We start from the raw sequence: 25,877 nt of genomic DNA, 5'->3' as shown, positions 1-25,877 counted from the left end.
TATTATTATTATTATTATAGAGATTGTGGACGGGGGGTTCTGGATTTTCCTTTTTTTTCTTTTGCCACTAGCCTCCCCCACACGCATACACACCACCCCAGTCGAAGACGGGTGGCCCTTGCCGCCTATAACTAGAACCGGCCGGCAGCAAACCGGATAAGCGAATTAGAGAGGCACCTGCCCAGCGTTAGCCAGAACCCGTCTCCTCTAGTCACCGACAATTCGACATGAATGAGTTCAGAAAACAGAGTTAACTCAGTGTGGCTTGCCCGAGACAAGAGAAGCCTTATCGAATCATACATTATGATTCGCAGGTCCAAAGGCCAGCCGAAGAGAATGACAAAAGTAAATATCTGCATATCTGAAAAGCGATGCAAAAACCGCGCTGGGGGAAAAAACATCTAGCGGTGTAGTTTCACTTTTCACCGGTTCAGTGTGAAACCTAGGCCCACCACCCGTCCGCGCGCAGGTGCAGTTCAGCTGTGCAGTCCAAAGAAACGATTTAAGGCACACTCGGTGTGCTCGTGCATTAAATAGCCGCGGCAATGGCATTGCAGCCTGTAATGAATATTGGATAAACATGTCAAATGTCAAACGTGCGAGGCCTCGGCCAATCTGTTTTAGGGAGACCTGTGTAACTGGCAAATATAACTGGTAACAGCTGGAGACGTGAAATTTGAGTCTTTAAAAATAAAGGTGTGTCTTACTCAGGTTAATGAAAGGATTTTGATAATCCACTACTTGTCATCAAAATCCTTGTAATAAACCTGTAATAATTTCAAGAATAATTGCAATCCTCCTTTTCCCCAGCAGAGGGGGATAATGTCATACAATGTACATGCAAAAAACAAGGGGCATAAGCAAGCTAGAGTATTTTAGGATTTAAAGTAAAAAAAATTCATTAGGCCTGTTGTTGAAGACAATTATACTTTATCGATATTTATGCATACATTCGCCTGTTGCATTGTTTAGCAATGTTCAAGATCTGTCTTATCGGATTTTAGGCTATTTTAAACCTACAAATATTAGCCCCCTTTCATGAAACAAAACGGTGAAACTACATTTCAAGGGGATCTGGTGTAATTGTGAACAAAGCAGTGTGGTAGTTATTATTGATTCAATCTTAACGTTTACTTTGGCAGACAGGACTGACTAGCAACACTCGCTTTCTACATCTGCTTGCAATTCTTCCGTAGTCGCGCGCACTGGCCGCCTGCTTCTATACGCGTTTCCCTCACTGCCACACACAGCTCCCTGGGAAACAGAGTCCAATTCCTAAATAATTCAAGACTTTTTCTCCTCCGTGAACAAGATGCCGGCCGTTCACAAACTACTTCTCGAGGAGGCTCTGCAGGACAGTCCGCAGGTAAAACTGTATTTTCTTTAACGTTTGTGTGATTCATCAGACTGGAATTGGCAATGCTCCCTTAAAATAAAACAGGCGCGGTGAAAACTTAGGCAACGAGTCCCTTTAACTTGCTACCACACCTAAATTCTTACATAGGCTACGCAAAAAACATCTGACTTGTAAATACATTTCGGGGGTTGTTATACGAATGTTAACAATGTTACGGTTGCAAATTAAAGTTTCACACGTCATTATGCTAAATATTCCTACTAGTGTTTTATGCGTAGCTTTTGGAAACGTCATTTTCTCCACGTCCGTGACGTGCAGCCAACAATTATTTGCAAACGAGAAGTGGGCTATATATGCTACCTTATAAACATTAGACGTACGGCGCCTTGTCCTTTTGTTGGGATGCCCAACGTGTGAAAGTGTTCGATTCAAATAAATGCTATTTCCACGTATTTATGAAACAGTCGATTTTCGGATGAAAAGATAACGTTAGGCAGCCCTCTTTTTTATTGTTCTGCTTAGCCTCCGATTGGATATAACTGCGTTAGGCCAACATTCTGAGTGCTACGGAGGCGGGGATGGCGACAGTTACTTCTGATGTGATGGAATCTGGACGTATGTGGGGGAACACACTGGCCTATATCCCCATAACAGCTAAAATTCGAGTTTATTCCTGAGTGGTAATGCGAAAAAAGTGGTAGCGTAGTCTACAATTCATTTTAACTGGTTATCAAACGTCATCTCGTCGGATAACGGTTTGCTCATTGATACCCCGGTCATGTGAAATCGCCCCCCGTGCCGTGCGCACTACTTGCGTTGTTTTCTCGCAGCAACTGAATTTTGATTTGTAGGACGTGGGTTCATTGGGGTTACGCCCGCGCATGAGAATCAGATATGCTGCGAATTTCGTCAGCTGTAGGCTGCGAGAACATTGGTTTCACATCTTGCATAGCACATTATGCGCAAGCCATTGCATTGCGTTGCGTAGTATTAACTAGCACTCTGGCCTGGTTTGACCGCGGAGAAAGATGTGGTTTTTCGGCGGAGTGGGATCCCAGCGGCTGACACAAGCAGGGGTGCCCCAGGGATTTTGGGCCCCTTGAATAGATTTCACACTGGTCCCCAGCACCCCAGGCCACCCCGTCCCAGCGCAATTATAGCAGGCCCCCAGTGCAAGCAATTGTCTTAAAAAAAAAATGCTATGGGTTTATTTTTTCTATATTATTTTTATATCTCATAGCTTTGTTATGTGCATCCAATTATTTCTAATTTTCAGTTTTTTATACATTCTGAAAGAGCAATTGCTTGGAATGCTATTCACTTTCCACTTGATGGAAAATCAAATTAAAATCTCAAAGAAAATCTGTCTCTTTGTGACAACCAGCGATTAACTTTTAGAACAAACGTAAACTATCCATTTTGGTAGATGCAAAAATGGAATTTAATTGGAGGGAAAATTACAAAAGGAGAAAGAGTTTGGAATAGCCGTGACGTAGGTAGTTTTTATCTGGGTGATATAGCATGTCCACGGGGGTCTGCAGTTGTGGGCCTGGAGTCCCATGGGTTCTGTTGCCTCCTGCTCCTACTCAGAACTGTGAACACACAGCTAACTTGGCTCACCTGCTTTCTTAAGGCTAATCTGGTTGCTGATTGTAAAGTGAAAACAAAAAGCTGTTGCAGAGGTTCTGAAGGGTCCGGTTTGGGGAACGACTGTCATAACTGAAGTAGTCTTATTTGGCGAGCTGACAAGCTTACGCTACTATATGAGTCTGACCAGGTTTACATCCTGATTTGAGATAGGTGTGCCCAATTACAGGGATATGCTTTGGAAAATAAATGGTCACTTGTTTCGATGAATCACGCTCTTGTGTAGGTGGGGCTTAAATTGCTGGCAGCCATTTCAGTAAATTCAACCAGTGACCTTTGTCACAGCACTGACTTGGCCGACCCAGTCAGATTGTGGGGAAACCAGTCTCAAGCCAGATTATCGATAGGTGTCTGGAGTCAAGTCTTCAATTAACCCCACATAGAAGTGATACAAGAGAACCTCTACAGCAGCTTGAACTGTTTTGACTTATTTATGTGTTAAATAGGGAATGTTCCTGGGAGGGTTTGTTACTCTAGGAAAGAGGAAAGAGACTGACTTTCAATCTTAGTGAAAATGTGAAAAAGAGTAGTTTGTCATTTCTGCACATTACGGACCTATTTTTAAGGCACGGTAGGGAAATTCCCTGCACAGGCACTGCAGAAACGATTTGCTTTTTCACAGATTTTGCGATGCATCGTTCAAGTTCTCTGTTAAGTGGTGGGAGGTTATTGGAAACCCCTATGAATAGAGTATGCAAACGCCTCACTTTGAAATTCAAATACTCTGTAAAACGATGCACTTTCAAAACGAGGGTGTCTCCGGGAGGAAATTAAATAAAAATTAAAAAATGTTAAAAAACATTTTGGATTTGAGAATGACTTCGTTTTGTAGTGCATTTCAGATCAAGACCTGCCGCTCAGCAGTGCGGACAAGCGGACTGAACAAAGTTAGAATCGTTAAACCAGGCTACTGTACGTCTCTACAGCGCAACGTCAGCGACTCTCAAGCTGTGGCATACTGTTGCTCCAAGCTGGGTGTTCCCAACACTAAGTAAACTGCTACATGTGCCGTGTAACAGTCAAGCACTATATGGTCAAGACAGAGGAAGAAGAAAAGACAGTTCACCGTGACATCTCCAGATACGCTTGGAGACAGTCTGCGTAGTTGTACTTCTTTAAAATACATTGGCAGTTTCACATATTTCACTTTGTGAATGGACTGTGACTTATTCTGCGGAATGGAAGCTCAGTGTAATGCTTATCCGATTGATCACCTGAAGCAAATTCAGGCGTGTTTAAATTCCTTTGTATCCCTTTCACAAATTTCCAACCACACCCATGTTTAGTAGGCATCACATGTAACTCTTGTTTAACAGGTTTGGCGTCCAGTAATAATACTGTGTGTGTGTGTGTGTGTGTGTGTGTGTGCGTGTGTGTGTGTGTGCGCGCCCCACAGACCCGCTCCTTGCTCAGTGTCTTTGAAGAGGATGCTGGTACTCTCACAGACTACACCAACCAGCTGCTGCAGTCCATGCAGCGAGTGTACGGGGCACAGGTAGGGGGCGCTGCTGAGCATCTCTTTCTAATAAATGCGGCTGTGAACTTTCACATAGTTTCACCAACATTTGTTATTATGGGACCAAACATGACTCTGATTAAGGCTCTCTTTTAGAAGGGGAGTGTTCCCAAACCTTTTCATTCCACGGCCCACAAAAATGATCTCTACCTCAATAATAACATTTAACCATTTCTCACTTTATCCAGCTCTCATGTGGTGGGTAATTAACACATTAAATCATTGATGCGTTGTCTGCATTCTGCTGTAATTGTTGAGGATCTATATGAGACATGCAGCTCTTTGGTACAATATCAACATTTATGAAATACAATACTCACTCTATTTTACTATGGATGTGTAAGGGTTATTTTATCGCACTAAATTTTCACTGTTTGGCAACCCCTGAGTTTTAGGATTTTGTGCAATAGAGATTATGCGTTAATTCCGCACAGATTAACTAATTTCAACTCAGGCCAGTCTGTACCATTCACTCTGTCTGCCAGGCAAAATATTGCACCACACCACTACACTCATGCATGTTGTTAAATTTTTATTACGTCTTGGTGTGCAAATACATTTTTTAAGAATAAAATCCATAAATCTAGACTGAACCTGCATGTATTCTGCATGGCATGTGATCTGTGACTCTTCACAACATTACCCATGCTGAGATCTGTGCGGTGGTTGCTTGGCAACAGCAGCTGTGGGTTAGCGCGTTGGGTACCTGCTAAAGGTGATTAGCGTGAGGAGGCCGAAGCCTCTCGTTGACCTCTGCGCTGTGGTTTTTTTCCGGCACTTTCCAGAGCGAGATGGCGCTGGCTACCGAACAGCTCTCCAAGCAGCTACTGGAGTACGAGAAGCAGGTAACCCAGCTCAAACAGTTTAGATCTCACGCAGAAGACCCTTCTTCTGGGAGCAGCAAAGGCCCTGAGATAAATGCGTATTTTTAACACTTGCAACTTGTTAGGTGCTGGAAAATTTTGAAAGCACTCCCGCAGATTCCATTAAAGTTGCTAATTAAAATCAAGAGAGGAATTTTGTTTGGAATAATGGCATGGTGACTGTGGACGGGATTCTCATGGGTTAGTGCTTAATTAGCAATGGTGCTATCCTGGGTGTGGAGGCCAGGCTCACAGGCACATGCTCTCACATGCATGCATACACACACACACACACACACACACACACACACACACAAATCGATGCAATAGTAACCTTTGATCTTTACCTTGGCGCAGAATTTTGCTCTGGGGCAGGGGGACGTTGAGGTCATCACCATCCTGCAGGACTTTGCCAAGGCTGTGGAAGAGGTGAGTCCTGGGGGAGGGGGGCGGGAGGTCACAGGGGTCAGTGAGCCGCTGTGGAGGGATCGGTGCGCGGAACTCACAATTGTACCCGCAGGGGGAGGAGAACATCGGCACAGGACCCGTCCCGTGTGAACGTAGAACCTAGAACATACTCTAGAACGTTAAACCAGTCGAGCCCAGAGATGGAAAGTTTCCATGAAAACATCTCAGAATGTCAACAGAATGCATTAACATCGAAGGATGGTAAAGGTCAATGTGCAGTCCACATCAAAAGGACAGTGAATAGCAGTTAATGACTATAACAGCAACAAGCCATCGGTCCCTTTCTCCTTTTATCTCTGGACGAAGATTAAATGATTCGACTGCCACCAACTACAACAGCTGTGGTGAAGTGTTCCAAAACTTGTAAAAAAAAAATAAAAAAAGAAGGGATTTAAAAAGAGGTTTAAAAGAAGACGTAGACTTGGGTACAGGCTCAGTAAATATCCAGTTCACGTCACGATAAGAGCTTGGCAAGTCACCTTTTGATGAAGGCTCTCTCTCAGTGGAGTCAATGATGCTGAACGCATTACCCGGCCTCCCGCCACAACTTCCAGCTGATAGCAGGCGCTGTGTCATCGCACCGGTTGGCCCAGCGTAGCATAACGGTTAGGGAATTGCTCTCATAACTCACAGTTTACAGGTTCAAGTCCCCTGCAGGGCACCACAGATCTACCCTTAAAGAAGATGCTTCCCTGGGAATTTCTTAAACAGTCGGCCGTATAACTGGACTGCAGTGCATGCGGAGAAACGTGCAGTGTGTAATTCACTCACATAAGCATAATGGGTGTGGGATAAACCAAAGCATGCATTAATAACCCTCTTCCTGTGGACTGAAAGTCCATTGCAGCCGTGCTGGGTTTCCTGTGAGAGTTTCCGGACTCCATAAACCTGGTTTGGAAACACGGAAAGGCCAGCCACTGAGTTCATCTGGGATAATTACAGTTAATATGCCTTACAAAAGAATGCAGTGGAAACTCCCACGACCCCTGATAAATACAGTACAGAGCCCTAGTATTTAGCTCAGTAATGTTTTACTTTGCAGTTATTATTTTACATGTGCGAAAAGCATGAGTGATATTTGAATGCAAACCTATGGTTAGGTCGCTGTGCCCTTTGCAAAGAGATTTGTACATTATTCATTATCTGGATTTTTAGAAAGGTTTTAAAAATATTTATTTTCATGTTAGAATCAAAATGTTTGTTCGTCGTGTTCACCTGTGTGAGAATACTCGGAGGATCTCTGATCTTGTTCCGGATGAAAACGTCTCCGAGAACGTGTGTGCTTTAGAGGAGTGTCTGTCTGTAAACAGAGCGAGAGTGTGTGCCAGAGAGGGAAAGATAAGAGAGACCGCGAGAGAGAAAGAGAGCCACAGAGAAAAAGAGAAAATAGCACCGAGATCATGTGACAATGAGAGGGAAAGACAAGAAAGAGAGAGAGAGGGAGAGAGAGAGAGAAATTCATAATCCCTTTTCTAAACAAAAATGCCTACACAGAAATTGAATTTACAGATTAATGTACAAACGGAACAGCAGTTTTTTTTTTAAACGTAACTTCTAGCTTTCGCAAGCTGTCAGTAGTGGGATGGGGGTACGCAGTAGGATATGTTCAATTATCCTGGAGGAGCTAAATAGGGGAAATAATAATTGAGGGAAAATGCGTTATCTACTCAACTGCTCCTTCTACACCATTGACTGGCTGTTATAAATACTTTCAGGCTAATTGCTGTGTTAGATTAGGGGGATCTCATTCTAACAGCTAGCATGCAGCTGCACGTACTCCACATCTGTTACGCGTGATATGGTGCTCGGATATCTGTATTTACTTACTGTTATTTGCTATTGGGGTCCTTGCTAATGAAATGTTGTGGAGCAGTGTGTACAATATTGATTTAATTCAAATTAACTTACCCCTGTGCGATAAATAGCTATTTTTAACTGAACTGAATTGAAAAACCCGTCACAGCAACCAGTGGACCTCATGTGGCAGATTGGGATTTATGGATCTGTGTGAAAACACCTCACAATATGTGGGCAAACACACTAATTATTGCTAATTTTGGGTACTGTTATGTTTTTTTAAATATATATTTATTTTTAATCTGCTGTGAAATATATTTATTATTATATTTACAGTATGCAGCAGTATATTCAGTGTTTGTAAGGCTGAGCGTCTTCTCCCTCTCTCTCCCCTGCCTGTAGCTGAACGCCTTGCACGCGGAGTTGGCCACCATGCTGGCGAACGGCATGGTGTTTCCCATGGTTACCTTCAGAGAGAAAGACCTCACAGGTACGGTCTTCACAGACTGCCGAGCACTCCGCACACCGCCTGCTGCGCGCCCAATTATCTGGCGGCTCTTCACAGCTCCTTCACAGTTTTCTCTCTCTCTCTCTCTCTCTCTCTCTCTCTCTCTCTCTCTCTCTCTCTCGGTGCGTGTTTGTGAGATTCATCCATGTTGTGACTTTCTACATTGCAGAAATCAGCACGCTGAAGGACATATTTAGCATTGCCAGCGATGGTAGGTGTTCCAGAACTCATTTTATCTGTTTTGTGTTAAATGTTCGATGGCTGCACGTTGTAATGAACTTGCTCAGGTGCTTTATGTTTATGTTTTAAAAGAGTCCGTGTTAAAAATGAGTAAACCCACGTGCAAACATTTAAAATTGAAAGTCTGTACAGCTAGCACAGAACATTGCAGAGTACATTAGCAAGGCTAACTTACAACAGTTTTTGGGTGCCAATTCTGGAAAATGTGCACTTCAGCTGACTAGAGTGAGTGAGATGACTGACTCGCTCGTTTGTTACTTGGTTTGATTCACTGATTTTTTTGATTAGTTGATTGATTGATTAGTCTATTTGTTATTTTAATTTGTTGGGTGATCGATTGATTGGTCTGCTGGTTGATTGGTTTGTCTAGTGGTTGATTGATTTGTGTGTTATGTGATTGTTTGGTTAATTGATTTATCGACCGATTAATTCTCTTCTCTCCAGAGCATGAGGCATCCATGGTCAAATACAGTCGGCTGCCCAAGAAGAGAGAGAATGAAAAGGTGGGAATATTAAGCAGGCTGCTGACTGGCTGCGTGTCTTGCTAAGACACCGGCCCTCTAGTGCAGGAGTGGATTATATGTCTCCATAGTACTGAATCTGGGAGTTTCTATGGGCTTGAGGTGATTAGAATTTAGCGCTGCATTTCCCAAGTATGACGGTGCAGCACTGCATTGTGGGTAAATGCATGACCCTGTCCCTTGGTCCCAATTCACCTCCTAAGCACTCCCCCTCTGTTATGCTTAATTTTAAGGGTCACTTATGTAAGGGCCACTCACAAGCGAGGGCTGGCATCGAGGTGATAGGGAGCATAAAAAGGTGAAGACAGAGGGGGTGAGGGTGCAGCACTGCATTGTGGGTAAAGGCGTGTGTTTCCCAGGTGAAGGCGGACGTGGTGGCGGAGGTGGCCTACACCAGGAGGAAGCAGCACCAGGCCTCCATGCAGTACTACTGCGCCCACAACGCCCTGCAGCACCGCAAGAGAGTAGCCATGCTCGAACCCCTGCTCGGCTACTCACAGGCCCAAGTACACAACCGCCCCCCTCCTCTCATTTCTAACTCTCCCCGCACTCCTCTGTCTTATCCTTCTTACTCACCTCTTCTTTCACTTCCCCTTATTCTCCTTCCTCGTACACTTCATTTTCTTCAATTTTTTTCCCCATCTCTTTGTCCCACTTTATATTTCTTCTGTGAGTTAAATGGTGGGCAGCAAAACAAGTGTATGATACATAATGCCACCTGCTGGTCTGAATATAGAACTGCAGATGACTGGCAATGATTATTTTGACCTGTGAAAGAAAACTTAAATAAAAAGAATAAACCAAAACCAAGTGTATATAAAAGTAAAGTGAATACAAAAAACATACTTATCCAGACAGTTTTCTTTTCATTGATCCTCGTGTCCTTCAGTTATCTATTATCCATCTCACTCTTTGTACAAAGAAATGTAGGCTTTTATTGCTTTCCCCAACTCAGGTAAACTTCTTCAAGAAAGGAGTGGATCTCGTTTCAAAGAAAATGGATGGCTTCCTGAGTCGTGCTTCGCGCACAACACAAAGGTGAAGCTCCTCTTTCTCGCCCGACGAAAAAAACCAAGGTCGTCCTTCGGGGGGTTTGAGTGAAAATCCGCCATTGTGCTCCCGCTCAGATTGCCCTCCGCTGAGCTGAATCAAAGCTGAATCTGTATTGTACAGGGACAATAACTGAGACCAGAGAAATACATCATCCGTGCCTGGAGGGTTTCTTTGTTTTTACAAGATCTCCATGCAGCCCAGGTTTTACTTTTTATCAGTTTTATCAGAATTAAGTGGGGGGGGGGGGGTTAATAGCCCCATGGGGTCAGGCTTCAAGGCCCTGTCCAAAACAGCCTCCTAGTTACTCATGCTGAACGGGGATCGGCTCAATCGGATTTATTTTTGTATCGTTTCCTTCACGGCGGTGTTCAGCGCCACTGAACACTTGGGAAGGCTCCGTGCAGGTTAGGAGGCGGAGAGGGATACGTCTGGGTTCGCTGCACCGCTTTCCCCAACTGAACTGTCTGTCTGTCCCTCTGTCTGTCTGTCCTTATGGTTGTCTGTCCCTCTGTCTGTCTGTCCCTCTGTCCGTCTCCCAGCATCCAGGCCCAGCTGGAGTCGGAGACTGAGGACATGCGCTCCTCCCAGAGGGAGCTGCTCTCCGTGGAGGACACGGTCTACACCCCCGACCACGACCACAACCCTGTCAACCGCACTCTCATACAGAAGGCTGGCTACCTCAACATCAGGAAGTAAGGCACCATTTCAATTTATTAGTATATAATTATATATTATACTATATCTATTAGTGTATAAATCGCATTATTGTATTATCGTACACATACGTATATATGTGAACCATTGAGCATGTCGTTCACAGCTTTCCTTTCTGAAGTTTTTGGAAAAGAAAAGACATTTTGGACGTTCCTCCCCTGTCCCCTGCTTGTAAGAGTATGGTGTTTTTGAACAGCAGGGTCTCCTTAAATGTTTGATTGTCGCTGTGTCTTATATCATGCAGTTTGACCTGTACTTAAGCACACAGATGTCATCCTGTGAAACCCCTTAAGTGGATGATTATTAGTTAGCACTGGATGACAGCCCTGGTTCAAATTTCTTTCTTTTTTTTTTACGTGCTAAACATGCTAATTTGAGCATGTCTGACTTGTACATCCTGATCCTCGTTCACCCGTTTTCCGAGGAATCACTCTTAGAGCCTGATCTCTGTGATATATCTTATTAGTTGCTTATGAGAGTCCATATGTTACTCATGAAGACTGATTACACCGCAGCAGTAATATCATTTGGACATCGTTTGGGATATTAAGCTTGCTGCAGTATGACTCAGAATATTTATTATAAGAGCAGGACATAGAGTAAAGTTGTTGTGAAAAAAGTGTGGTACAAAGTGGAATTTTTTAAAAGATTAAAAGCTCCATTTCCATAGAATTAATGTTGGCATCTCAGAGTCATTACATTACTGGAATTTAACAGACACTCTCATCCAGAGCAACTTTTTTATAGCATTTACATTGCATTCATTTATACAGCAGGATATACGCTGAAGCAATGCAGTTAATGCATAAGCTCAAGGGTGCAACGGCAGTGCCTGACCCGGCATCGAACCCGTGACCTTTTGGTTACGAGACCAGTTCCTTGCCCGTTACGCTACACTGCCGCCGGACTGCGCCGACGTGATGGCGGTGGAGTATGCCGGCTCTGCGAGGCAGCTCTTTCTCCACTTGACTGGCACGCTAATTGCAGGGCAACATCTTCCATCTTTCCGTTTTGCGTTTCTCATTTACAGCGCGGCGGACCAATGCGCCGCTCGGATAGGGTTGTGACGAAAGCGCTTTTATAACGTACAATTTATTTCGGCCGCTGTGGCATGAGTCATAACATTTAAAATTAGAGCACAGCTCATGAATGGCTATGCGCGTAGACAGTGAACTGCATTGAATAAATATGATGCATAGTTTTTACCTAGTAGTCTGCCCAGTAGTCTAACTATAATATAAAATACATATAACTATAACTATAATATTCTATAAGTCTATAATAATATTAAATATTTCAAGAATTTAATATAGTAACCCTTGCAGAAATTGGATATTTAGCAGATTATTGTAAATATGTAGAATTTTTGTAAAAATGACATTATATCAATATATTTGTTGTTGCATCTGTTGTTGAACTTGGGTAAAACTCACTGATTTCCATTTCTTCTTTCTCCAGCAAAACGGGCCTAGTGAGTACAGCCTGGGACCGGCTTTACTTCTTTACCCAGGGAGGGAACCTCATGTGTCAGCCTCGTGGTGCCGTGGCGGGGGGTATGATCCTGGACCTGGACAACAGCTCTGTGATGGCGGTGGACTGCGAAGACCGGCGATACTGCTTCCAGATCACGTCCTCTACGGGAAAAACGTACGTTACGCTCAGTTAGAGTCCGCCCACCTTCTCCGACTCACGCACTGAAGTGTCAGCCCACCCCAACAAAACTCTGGCCTGTGTGCTCATGAAAAGCACCCTTGTTAACCATAATCTGCTCATAAACCTGGGCCCTGCATTCACAAAGCAGCGTCCCTCAGTCCTGAGCCCTGTATTCGTAAAGCAGCGACCCTCAGTCCTCAGCCTCTCAAATCAGAACTGATCCGGGATCAGTTTTCCCCTGTTGAAATCCTAATCTTTTCCACTGTGAGCTAAAAACGCAAAACCAATCCTAGATCAGCTAATCCTGCTCAGCGGTGTCTCACGATCATGATCCGTGGTCCTGGAGAGCCGCTGCTCCCGTCGATATTCGCTTTAATTCCGCAGCCACTTCAGACCCAGGAAACCCGGGAGAGGCCAGTTAACTGCGCAATCAGCCGTTTTAATGAATCACTTAAAGGCTCAGGGTTACGAGGGCGGCCAGCAGGGCGGCGCGGCTCTCCAGAACCGCGGCCGTAAAAAAGAGTCGCGTAATTGGGCCCCTCTTCCTGCGCGTCGGGCTTCAGTTATTAAGCGCCCGCTGTGTGAGTCAGGCAGCCGCCCGGGGCCTTGTAGGGAATCCGTAGCCTTCGGCTGCCATTTTCCCCATTTCATTACGCGCCCGCTCATCAGCCTAATTAGGCCTCATACGGTCCCCGATCTGAATTATTCAGACCCACGGAGACGCTGAAAGTGGAGAGGCTAGTTGGCTTCGTTCCCCCAAAAGGCCTTGCTTTTTTTCTGTGGTCCGTCCAATTCCTCTCCTCCTCCTCCTCCTCCTCCTCCTCTTCTCTGAAACAGACCATTTTTATCCACCGGCATATTTGTGTTTAGGTCACACGAGGATGGATCGAGCAGATGTTCATTTTTTTGCGGATGTTACAAATACGCTGTCTGCATACGTACCGAGAGAGAGAGAGGAAGATAAATAGAGCATGTCCAAAACCCACGTCGTTTTACAAGTGCCAAGGTGCAGCTTATTAATCAAAAAAAACACCCAAACATCCTGTTGGTTATACAGTACAAATGCGCAATGTGCCATAATGTGTCCTTTGTATGACTTTCCCTGTGTATCGAGCGACTCTTAATGGAGGTAGGCAATTAGCTGGCTAGTTACGCAAGCTCTGTGCTGCTTTTATCTACTCTAAGTAATTTCAGGAAACGCAAACATTAAAGAGGCCTCTAACCAGTTTCACAAAAATGTCAGGCAGCCTTTGCTGGTACTTTGTTCACTTTTTTTTTTTTTCAGCATTTTAAATTCTCAACTGTCATATGCAGTAGAGGATTAATGTATTTTCTAATATGTTTGTTTCTGGTTTTCAGGTCAATAATTCTTCAGGCAGAGAGCAAAAAAGAATATGAAGAGGTATGGATATGAATTAATGCAGTAAAAGTCTTCATTGTGATTGATTAGCAATGCCACTAACTGCACATACTGCCAATATAAGTACAATTTAACTGCACTCAAATTCATAGTAGAGAACAGTAAATTGATTAAATTAATATTTACTATACCTAACCCTGTTAATAGAAATCAGACATTGCCCTGCAGTTATTTGGGCCTGTTATTTGGATCTGTAAATTTCAGTTATATGGGGATCACAATAGCAGGGTTCATTCCCTTTTTTAGTTCAATTAATTAAATTATTAGAGATACAGTTCTTTTCGTGGAAAATTCTTCATATGAAAGCATGAGTGTTTTTCAATTCAGAAATTGAACTATAATCGACCCCGACTCTAATAAACAGAAATCATACCGGTAATGATCAGGATTCGTGACCCAGTAAATATCTGTTCCACGAATGTAACTGATGTAAATACTATATTCTTGGCTTTGCTATAATATTGCCATACGTTGTGTGCATGAAGATGTCGTTTAGACTGGGCATGTTTGCTAATGGACTCTCGCTGAAACCTCTTTTCGTTGCAGTGGATTAGCACCGTAAACAACATATCCAGGCAGATCTACCTTACCGACAACCCCGAGGTACTGTGAGTAGGCGCACAACACTTTGTCTGCGTGCACTAGCGACGAGCACTCGCGACGAGCACTAGTGACGAGCGCAAGCGCAAGCGTAAGCTGGGTCCGCAGCTCGGAGCAAGCACACCAGCCCTCAGTCACGGTCGCCGGACGTACGGGTTTACCCCGGAATGTCCGGTTTGTGGTTCCGACCGGGCGACGTAGTGTCCGGTCCGAGGAACTGACGGGGAGAAAGCTACCGGTAGTTTCTAATGAATCTGCATGTCAGTGACTCCCTGGTCTGAAACCCCCTCCCCATCCCCCCACCCCCCTGGGTGCGCCGTTAGTTTTCTCCTTCGCTTTCAGCTGCACACGCTGTCCAGTTTTGACCGATTCTAAATCTGCCTACCCAGTACCGCACAGCAGGTGTTCCCAAGCTCTGTTTCACAGCTCACTTCAAGAATTCATTCATTTTCCACGGCCCATAGCCTAGCATGTTTATATATCCCATTGAAATATGCACATAATGCACCTTTTTTTCGACATGTGGCAGGTTAGAAGAAATGGTGTGCACTACAGCTACCGTGGTGAATATTACTAACGCAGTGTTTAATTAGAGAACATCCACTAGACAGACAGTAACGCACCACTGGCCGCTTTCTTTATGCGTGAAGTGAGACCAGGTTTACCCACTCTCACACACCGGCCTGCCGCTCCGCCCCCTTACCGAGTCACTCGACGGTCATTTCGCTCAAGGTGAAAACGAACGACGCGCGAATGAAACGCGGGTGGCCTTCCTCCGGCGTCTTCTGTGCCGCAAGACAGATGCTTCAGTTCAGAGCGCTTCTTTCGAGGTGGCCTTCCTCCCAAGACTCTGGGGCTCCGACCCATTTCCGAGATCCTCGGCCTTGAGCATAACATTGATTTGTGTTGCCGCTTGGCGCAAGGCAGGAGAGAAATATCACCCTGAAGAAAATGGAATATTAACCGGATCAGAAACTACACTGCAAAATTTTCAAATACTACAGAAACATTTTTTTTAAATACACTGCTGTGAAATACATTGGTCATTATTATCTCCGAAAAGATCACGTATTAGCGCTGTAGTGTGATAAATACTCCATTTCCATGAGGGCATTCAGTACACGCTCGGTGCAGAATTGCATCATGCAAGCTGTCAAATGCTTTGTTGAAAAGATAATTCACCTCTGGAATAAAAATGCAAATAAGTATTAAAATCTACATTTTTATTCCAGGCTTTGCTTTGGGAGACTATTTCTCCTGGCTCCATATTCAAGGTGGATTGGCAGTCCTTGTGTTTTCCTTGTACTTTAATGATATTTGGTCTAACATACGAAGGAAAGGCTGATTTTAATCCCTCCTGAAATTATTTTCTATCCCAGCATCCTCCAGTCATCACCCCAGACTGTTCCAATAAATAATTATTTGCACAGCATAATTCATCTGTAGAGTAATTATTCGGTGAAGCTGTTCGTAGCCAGGTCTGTTTGAATTCTCCAGTGGTGTGCGTCCGTTGTTTGAAGGCGAGAGTTGTGTATATAGCTGGTGTTTCCCTCTTGTGTGCTAAAGTGTGTTGTGCAAAGTGCACAATGATTGACAGGCTGGAAAACTCTAATTTATCACCCGTGGCAGCTGAAGGTCATTCTGATGAGTCTCTCTTTCAAATAAACCAACCCCAGTTCCATTCAAAACACTTCACTGGTACAGCCTATTTAAATATAATACCTATCATACACCCACACCAATGATTAAAATGATTTTACTTGGTAACACAAACATACAATTATAAATTAGTCTGCATGTTATAAACAGAGTAAATAAATACAATTTAAGGATAATAGATTAATTGAATACAATGAAGTGTCCCTTTCTCTTTCCCCCGTTCTTCCTTCCTGTATAAGCTGTATGGAGTTCCAAGCTGTGGGTGTTGTACACAAAAATACAGAAGGACTTTATTCTCTTAACCTCCTGTCTCCCTAATATTTATCTAAACTACATTTCAGCTGTTTATAACAGAGCGAGAGAGAGAGACTCAGAGTTAAAAAGCTGTTAATATCATCCTTACTATTTGTGGGCAGGTAACACCTATAGATAACCAAATGTACACTGTCAGCTCTTCTGAATTTTATTTCAGCATGGTTTTTCAGAACTTGGTGGAGAGGGCTCCACCTGGTGGTAGGGATAGGAAATCACAGTACACTGAATAAAACAAAGGGATCTGTGAAATTGTTAGCTAGCAGAAAGTTTCCCACCTTAGCAGTTGGAGAGGGGAGGGTAAAGGAAATCTCTTTCTACGCTGATGTTTTTGCATTCCTTACCTCAAACTTTAAAGTTCACGGTCTTCTTATGGGTACAGCACTGTGAAATAGAATAAATACTTAACATTGTGTTCACTTAAAGTAATTAATAACAAAGAGGAATGAAATTACTGGTTTTTAAAGTTAGGTTAATTTAAATTAAGAACATTAGAATTTTGACTGCCCGTTTGAAGTTTCCTCGTTAAGCCTGGTTAATTAGTGTATGCTGCCAGTGTGCCTGGGAGGGGAGAGGAGAGGAGGCGGAGCTTGAAGGGATCGAATGCCATGGTAACGGCACTGAGGGATCAGAGCACGTGCCTAGTACCTGGGATGGCTATACGGAAAGGGTGGTGGTGGTGTTTGAAAGGTGGTTGCTGTAAAGGGATGATGATGATGATGATGATGATGATGACGGTGGTGTATCTTGTGTCCAGGCCGTGGCCATAAAGTTAAACCAGACAGCGATCCAGGCAGTCACACCCATCACCAGCTTTGAGAGGAGGCTGGAGGGCTCCCCCCACCCTGACAGGTCAGGCCTCCTCCCCCCCCCCCCCAATTCATATAATTTCTGTAAATAATCCAATTAATGGATGTTGATTTGTCAAAACATGTCAGTGCTGTCAGTCGCTGACTTGTTTTGACAAATCAAAAAGAGGTTTTATTCTCCACAGCAAAAGAATGTAGTCCTGAGACTGAGCACCTGTTGAGTTTTATGGCCACAGATTGCACTAAGTAGCATTCCCAGCCCATCGATCATTATCTGCAGTACTCCCGTCAGTAGTCATCACTGACATGAATGTGTTTTCCGTGGGTCTGTCTGTTCATTGGTCTGTCTGCAGGGCAAACCCGGGGGCCACGCCCATCTCCTCGGACCCGCCCCCCAAACCCCCCAGGGTCCCCGAGCCGGAGAATCTGATCGCACCCGGGACCCCGATCCAGTTCGACATCGTTCTCCCCGCCATGGAGTTCCTGGATCAGAACAGGGCGGGGGGACGGTAAGACGCTCCTTCCCACATTCCGGGGGAATTCATGAAAAGTCCTGGCTTATACTAGGAAAGACCTTAAAGTTTAAAAAAAAAAGTGGAGGAGTTTCAGTCCACCCGTAAAGCAGCCTCAGTTAGCATCGTTAGCATCGTTAGCACAGAGCACGGCCTCGTTCCGTGACTCGCCGTTACCGCGACACACAGCTCTCCTGCTCTGACTCCGTCCCAGCAGCAAGACACGAAAGGGGACAGAGCCACTCAGAACCGGGGCGGGGTAATGACGACGCACGACGTAGAGACGAAGTTTTCAGACAGATGGAAAACGCGTTCTTTAGCTGTCCCGGCGAGAACCCGCGGCAGGCGAAGATTAAAACCGTCCTTTCGGCGTCACGGGAGTGCCAGACGGCGACAGATTGAAAAAGAAACACTTTTTTTTTTTTCTGACGGTGGATATACAGTGAGAGACCCAACGTCGCCAGTATCGCTAAGTTCACAGCCCTGTCGTTTTTGCAGACCAGCGTGCGACGCTGGGAAAGATCGATTGCAGTCTAACTCTTTCACAGAGTTCGCAGATGCCCGTTATGTTTTTCACCGCCACCACCACAGTCAGAACTGGAACATATTCAAACTTTAATAGCTAAAAGCATTGATTAAATGTAGCCGTGCTGAAAGGTTCTGAGGTAAAAATTTTCCCTGGGTTCATTCTCAGGGCAGTTTTTCATACTTGCTAATGTTTGCCAAGCACTTCATATGAATGACCCACATATTTATCGACGGGTGGAAAGAGTCCACTGCAGAGAGTATTTATTTTAACAGGAATATGACATAATGAACCCCAAACAGTTGTTTGCCCTATTTATCATATTAAAAACAATTGCAAATGTGCAGCTGTAAACATACAAGGGCAATGTGTAATTTCCTTTTGGTACACATAATTGCAATGCTGTTATGTGGTATATAATTAGATGTTTAATTACGCAATTAGATCATACAACTATATAATTTCAGCGGTTCAGCTGGCTGCTTACATCACTGGCGGTTCAATTAGACCTTCGACAAACAGTAACAGTTCCATACACAGATACAGGAGGAGTCGTGTAGATCAGGGGTTTCTTGATTCTACTTATCAAAATCTTGATTGAACACCATTATAAGTTAGTTTGTTGAACCATGCGTTGTAGCACGGGGCTAAAATAAAAACCTGCACCCACACCTGCCATTTTTCGATAAGATTGGACGCTCCTGACGTAAATGATCGTGGCTACTGAAACAAGTAAGAACGGACATGGATAGGATTCCTCCAGCCCTATTGTAGGCAAATCATAGCCTTTGTATAGCATGGCATGGTAGCATGACTTAGGGTGATATTGCACTGAAGCACAGCTGAGGCTGATGAATGAGGCGAGGTTGCGCTTTGCTGAGTTTCAGTGGATGCCTTTTGTTCCCCTTTTCAAGGCGCACAAACCCTTTCGGAGAGAAGGAGGAAGACTGCACTCCTGACACTGATGGTAAGTGACTCCAGCCTGGAAAGAATGCAGATTACCATTTCTTCATTTAATACTGCGTTATGGAGGAATGCTCACTGTTTTGTATTTAATGTGACAGTGTCCATCAAACGTTCTTTAGATCCTATTTTTTAAACTTTTAAAAACTTTTAAACCTCTGCGAAATTCCTGAAGATTAATGATGATATGAGAGACATTATTTTCACCCAGTTTTCAGAACAAAGCGTGCTTTTCCCAAGGGATTGTGCTTTCCCCTGAAGGGAATAAGTGCGCTTTGGTTCCTGGTCTTTGGGTTACTGGTCTTTGTGTTTTTGGGCTGGGAGTCGCTCTATAGAAGAGCGTCTGATAAACCGCAGGAAAGTGAACGGGCGTGTCCGCCCCCTCCCTCCCCCCACAGACGCGCTGCTGCAGCAGGTGTTCGATGTGCGCTTCCTGGGCTCCATGGCCGTGCTGTCCGGGCGGACGCCGGACGTCATCTACGAGGCGGCCCGCCAGGTCCTGGCGGCGCGAGCCATCCACAACATCTTCCGCACCACAGAGGCCCATCTGATGGTGACCAGCAGCTGCCTGAGGTCAGTTACTATGCCTATACACTCGCCTGTGATCCCTACAGGCCACACACAGTACTACAGGAGAGCCAGTGACCGTTACACCCCTACAGGCGCAAACAGTACTACAGGAGAGCCAGTGACTATTATACCCTCTATAGGCGCACACAGTACTACAGGAGAGCCAGTGACTATTATACCCCCTATAGACGCACACAGTACTACAGAAGAGCCAGTGACTATTATACCCCCTATAGACGCACACAGTACTACAGGAGAGCCAGTGACTATTTTACACCCTACAGGTGCAAACAGTACTACAGGAAAGCCAATGACTATTATACCCTCTATAGGCGCACACAGTACTACAGGAGAGCCAGTGACTATTATACCCTCTATAGGCGCACACAGTACTGCAGGAGAGCCAGTGACTATTACATATCCAACAGGCCACACACAGCACTACAGGAGAGCCAGAGAATATTTTACACCCTACAAGCCACACACAGTACTGCAGGAGAGACAGTGTCTGAATGGGGTGGGGGGTCTCAGAAATCTCATAAGCCCCAAATCTGTGAATGTTCAGGGTCTCTTGTACAATCAGGCTACACACTGTAGCATTAATATATGAAGAAACAGTGGCCATAAACATGGCAAGAAACCTGACTAATTTTCTTCTCTTCAACAGGTTGATTGACCCTCAGACACAGGTTACCAGAATAAATGTAAGTGCCTTCATTCTCACTGTAATTACATTGACTAAAGCAGCGATGCCTAGACTACAGGTTTTTGGAAGGCTTGGCAGAGGCCGGTGGTGAGAAAGGGCCTCTTACTGATTGGGACAGATTGCCAGTAACTGGCCTTCTGACTCCAAGGTTGTAGGTTTGTATCCCAGGAGGGGGCGCTGTTGTTGCACTGTCGAGTGTGGCGCTTAACCTGAATTGCATCAGTAAGATATCCAGCTGCATAAAGGGATTGTATGTAAAAAAATAGCGTACGCTGTGATACTCACACATTTAAATGTGTGAAATGTAAATGAAATGCAAATGTGAACCCGGTAGGTGTTACATCCACTGAACTGTGATGTGTTACATTTCCGCGTGCTAAAAATAAGTTCTGTATTTGAACATATGTTTGGGCCTCATTTGAATAAAGGGGCTGGTCAAACAGAATGCTTCGGGGAATCGGGGAATCCCTAGATTAGACATTAGCAACTGTCACCTCGTGAAGTGTGATGAAATCTACATTTCTCTTTGAAACGGTGCGTCTCTCAAACTCAACTCAACTCCCTCCCCCCCTCCCCCCCCCGTAGTTCCAGCTCCAGGACGTGACCCAGTTTTCAGCCCACCAGGAGAACGGGCGGCTGATGGGCTTCGTGGTGGAGGGCCGAGATTGGGGCGAGAGGCCAGACGGGGGCGAGCCCTCCTTCAGCGCCTTCATCTTCGAGAGCAATACGGACGGAGAGAAGGTGTGGCCTCCCGCAGACACGCCTCCTTCTGCTCTCACAATACCAGGCTCTCCGACTGAGATTCCACAAACATTCGCTCTTCACTTTGACTCACGATTAAGACACAAACTTCAGACTTTTTCTTCACAAACTCAGTTTGGCAAGTTAGTTTCAGTGATGTTAAACTCGTGTGTGGTTTTGATTTAAAAATGTTTTGCTTTTGATGTCAAGGGCAAATTTTTATTGAATCCCATCAATGATGCCAGTACGCTATGGTGAATGCAAATCATCCAGCCAATCAGCTTTCATTTTTGGGGACAGATCTATATTAACCGAGATGCTAAGATGATGTTTAAACCAGTCAGCCGATTAATTGCGGAATAACATTTGTAGCATGCGCCAATTTCCTCTGCTTGTTCTGTAAAAAGGGCTTTTAAACAAACTATTCCAAAGGGAATGGGGGGAAAAAACCAATAGAAACTGTGAGCCTCTTAACAGTTCTCTTCCACAGATATGTTACACCATCGGTCTGGCAAAGGAGATCACAGAAGCGAAAAAGGTGAACTTTGACATCATTCTCATTTTATTTCGAATTGCATCAACATGCGAATATTCTGTGCTACACTGTGAAAACCAAAGGGACTGCAGTAGTCCAAAATTGCTACAGACTCCGGCTAAGCTGATGATCAGAACTTGAAACTACTGCTTGTAGCAGACTTGTATTTTCTTATTTGGTTACCTTAGTTGGTATACATTTTTATAATTATTATATATCCTATATTTGGTCGAATTTGATGTTATCCCACCCAGTCTATACCTGTTGTGGAGTTTCGGCTGATGGTTTCTGCCTGTCGTGGTCTTATTTGCCCTGTCAGTAAAAAGGACTGCTCGGAGTTAATCACGTGACGTCTACTTTTAACGCATCACACGTCTGTGTCCAGGACCCGGCGGCTCTGGCGGAGCTGATGAAGACCATGCCCCTGACCAACGATGGCAAGTTCCTGCTGCTCGACCCAGAAAGCGAGGACGACAAGGTTGCGCAAGAGGAAGAGTCGGAGGCCTGACAGGACTGAACCGGATCAGACCAGTTTGGACCAAATCTGTCCGGGTCACAGCAGAAGCAGGAGTGCACGCTCTCGCACAGCCCTGCTCCTACAGGCACTTCTCACATTCAAGTACAGCTTTTCCCCACTCTCCATACAAATTATACATTACTTGTCACTTCAGCCATAGCCAGCCTGTATCTCCAGCTGAATTTCCTGGAATTTTTTCCTCAAAGCTTGAACAGTTGTATTCCTGTTTACACTATCTACATGTGGTTAATTGACCACATCAACAGACTGAATTTTGTGGACAGATCGCATGTAGCCTACAGACCCGACTGCTTGGAGTAGCGGAGAGCCCTCGTGTTCTACTGCACGCTCTGTGTATTGGTACTTCACAAGAAAGTCGCTGAAAATGCCACTGAGTCTTTTCTAGGATTTAAGAGATTTCAGAAGCGTGTTTGTTTGCACTTTCAGAATCCGGAAGGTTTAGACCTGAGGTCTGGTGTGTGTGCGTGTGTGTGTGTGCGTGAGACAGAAGCAGGAAAAATGAGTGGTGTTTACTTAGCATGCTGGATAGTTACACAGAAAAAATAACCCAACATGCGCAATTTTCTACATGCTTACTATTGTACTGTTTAATCAATTATTCCAATAAGTTTTCAAAGGTTTACAAATGATGGAGATGGTACTATACAGTCGAGTTGAAATGCATTTTTGACATTAAGAGGCAGTCTGAGTATATGTGGATCTCAGCTGCTAGGGTGTTAGTTTGTACAGGACGTAAAATAGTCACTGACTCTCCTGTAGTACAGTGTGTCGCCTGCACTGTTTAAAATTTTCTGTGGGTCTCCTGCAGTACTGTATGTGGCCTGTGGGGTGTGAAATGGTGACTGGCTCTCCTGTAGTACCGTGTGCGGCCTGTAGGGTTTTAAATTGTAACTGGCTCTCCTGAAGTACCGTGTGTGGCCTGTAGGATTTTGTAAAAAAAAAAAAAAAAATCACTGTCTTTCCTGTAGTACTGAGAGTGGCCTGTGGGGTTTAAAATCGTCACTGGCTTTCCTGTAGTACTGTGAGTGGCCTGTGGGGTTTAAAATGGCCACTGGCTCTCCTGTAGTACAGTGTGTGGCCTGTAGGGGGTAAAATAGTCACCCAGTGCAGTTTAGCTGCAGTGCTCCCGGTGTGAAAGTGTGGTTGGCATAACAAACTTCAATAACCACAACTGGCAATTCCAAAAATGGGGAGTTTGTGCTTCTCTGTAGTCATCATTTCATCATTGGGCTGAAGCTTGGAAAAGCCCAAGCAGCATCACTCTGATATAATGTTTTTTTTTTCTTTAAAAAAAGCCTTGTGCAGTTCTGTGGCCATCACTCTATGAAGAGAGAGTGCTGACTCAGTAATTTGGTGCACAACCCCATGTAATGAAATTTGACACTCGGAAAAAGCCAATCTGTACAGCACATATCCGGAGCTGCAGGGCCATGCAACAGCGACAAATGACAAAAGGAAAATCAGACCTAGAAAAGGGCCTGCTGTCTGCTCATCCACAGCACACAAAACTAAATGTTATTCACTCGGGTCAGGATATTTTTGTCACGTAATTTGTCTGGTTTAAGGTGCATGCTCTTTGTTTTGAAGGCTCTGTCTCTGAAGGCAGTCTATTGTATACCCTATACCTATGGCTCTGGTCCTGGGGGGCCTTCTGCGGTTCGCTATGAATCAACAGCGGTCTATTTAGGCCCCGGACACAAGGTGCGTAGACTCTTTAGCCTAAACTTAAATGGTGAAGTAAATCTCTTCAGTGGTGAAACGCATTAGAAATTTTGAGACACTGCAGCCCTCCAGGATTGGAGTCTGATATCCCCAATCAAACTGCTTTACTGGCATCGAATGGAGTTTGGGGAGCTGAGAATTAAAATAGTCTTACCTGATTTTTACCTGAATTCCCTCTGGTAGGCACTGTAAATTTTCAGGATTTTAGTGGTACTTAAGTTTGCGTGAAGTCAATAACAAGCAGTGGCAGAGATGGAAATGTCACTCCAAATATGCAGAAGTTGGAGCCATTCTGTGTTTTACAGGAGGAAGTCTATTGCAGTGACTAAAATCCACCAGCAGGGGGCTTCCGCTCGGTGTTTACGTGAAACAGGTCAAACTCCTTGTGTACTTAGGGTACTAACTTACTTGGGGTTCCGACTCTCTTTCAAAAGTCCAAGATGGAGAAACACAGTAAAAGTTATTCCTCCAAAACTTTTGGAAACTGTTGAGAGTCCAACTTTCGTCTCTTACTTGTATTTTTTAATAACTTTTTTTTTTGGGGGGGGGGGGCTGGGGCGTTGTTGGCTAACTTTTGCTATATTGTTACTATTATCCATAGTTGATGCTGCACAGGATTGTGCATGTCCAGTATAATCAATAATCATCGTTAAATGAGCTTTAGGAGGGACGTCTGTACTGTTTACATGTCAAACCAGGATGACATCACTTTGTTTTTTTAACTTGTGCTGCTTGAAAACACCATGTCTCGCTACAAGTAAAAATATGACATTGCAGCAAGTGCTTAATATTCCATCTTTTAATATCTGACAAACTATAACTGTTGCTTTCAATTCACCATGTCCATATTCTGTACAGCTTTGGACACTGTTTGACCTAGCATCTTCTAAAACCATGTAACTTATATCCTTTAAAAGTAAATGACACTTTTTTGTGCTGCTGTTTGTCAGTGTGTGCATTGTAGCTTACTGTTATGCCTCATGATGATTACACGTCTTGATCGAAATGGAAATCTTAATATTATTCAAATAAATTCTTCATTGGGTAATCTCACAGGGAATGCAAATGGGCAAGTCCAGGCATATTGAAATACTCAGTCTATGCAATCCCCCTGCCTCAATGCTTTGGAGCAATAGTGGCATAAACCTAGTAAGAAGGCTCTCTCTCTCTCTCTATATATATATATATATATATATATATATATATAGGAAAAAATATTTCAAAATATAAAAACTAAAAAAAAAACTAAAAAAACACTTTTTTAACTTATGATTGGGACCCCCAGGTCTGGGTGGGGGCCCCTGGGTGAGAAAACATTGAACCTTTGTTTAGAAGTAAGAGGGCCTTGTTCAAGAACTACAAGTCGCATTTCCACAGTAGGGGGCAGGGAAACGGTCGAACGAGTTCGTGGCCAAAGACTAAAAGACCGCTGACCTCGTTTCCTTGTCCACCATCGGTCCCGGTGATGCTCTAAACCCTACCGACATAACGCCTCCTTGACGTTAGATGCCAGCTTTTTTTTCTTCTTCTTTTCATTAATTTACCTATGTTGAGTACAAGCTACTTGTGAAAATAATGAAGAATAAACGAGAATAATAAATGAAAATTCTGAAATATTTTTTGTCTTTAAAGCCTTTTTTATAGTGTTAAATCCTAAAACCATGGGAGGTACTTTCCCTGCATTTTTGTTTTTAGAATTTGGTTTCAGTGTTGGAATAAAAACCATTATTTTACGGTTCTAACGCTCTGTTAAACAGGTAAACAGGTTTATCACAGTATGAGCGGGAACCGTGACTTTCTTTAGGGAATTCCCCGTTTTATTTACGCTGTACAAGGCTGTTATACGCTTCACTCGTTGATGTCCTCGCTCTGCATGTTTTATTTTAATCAAAGATTTTCTCCAACTCTTCTCTCCGTGGGAATCGAG

The 25,877-nt window shown here is 44.1% G+C and overlaps 1 protein-coding gene across 1 annotated transcript; it reads left to right on the top strand.

Moving 5' to 3' along the window:
- The first annotated feature begins 1,136 nt into the window (after positions 1-1,136).
- LOC118232161 (DCC-interacting protein 13-beta-like) lies at positions 1,137-25,143 on the top strand. The gene is made up of 21 exons (XM_035426826.1): positions 1,137-1,366; positions 4,401-4,499; positions 5,306-5,365; positions 5,741-5,812; positions 8,051-8,138; positions 8,326-8,367; positions 8,841-8,899; positions 9,277-9,423; positions 9,873-9,955; positions 10,510-10,662; positions 12,143-12,331; positions 13,697-13,739; positions 14,304-14,360; positions 17,086-17,180; positions 17,491-17,646; positions 19,090-19,142; positions 19,537-19,711; positions 20,376-20,412; positions 21,000-21,155; positions 21,646-21,693; positions 22,076-25,143. The coding sequence occupies exons 1-21, from the start codon at positions 1,313-1,315 to the stop codon at positions 22,196-22,198; spliced, it is 1,989 nt and encodes a 662-aa protein (XP_035282717.1). The 5' UTR covers positions 1,137-1,312; the 3' UTR covers positions 22,199-25,143.
- Positions 25,144-25,877: the final 734 nt, after the last annotated feature.

Source organism: Anguilla anguilla, chromosome 7, assembly GCF_013347855.1.
Source record: "Anguilla anguilla isolate fAngAng1 chromosome 7, fAngAng1.pri, whole genome shotgun sequence".
NCBI classification, from domain to species: domain Eukaryota; kingdom Metazoa; phylum Chordata; class Actinopteri; order Anguilliformes; family Anguillidae; genus Anguilla; species Anguilla anguilla.
This window is presented reverse-complemented; position numbering and strand designations above follow the sequence as displayed.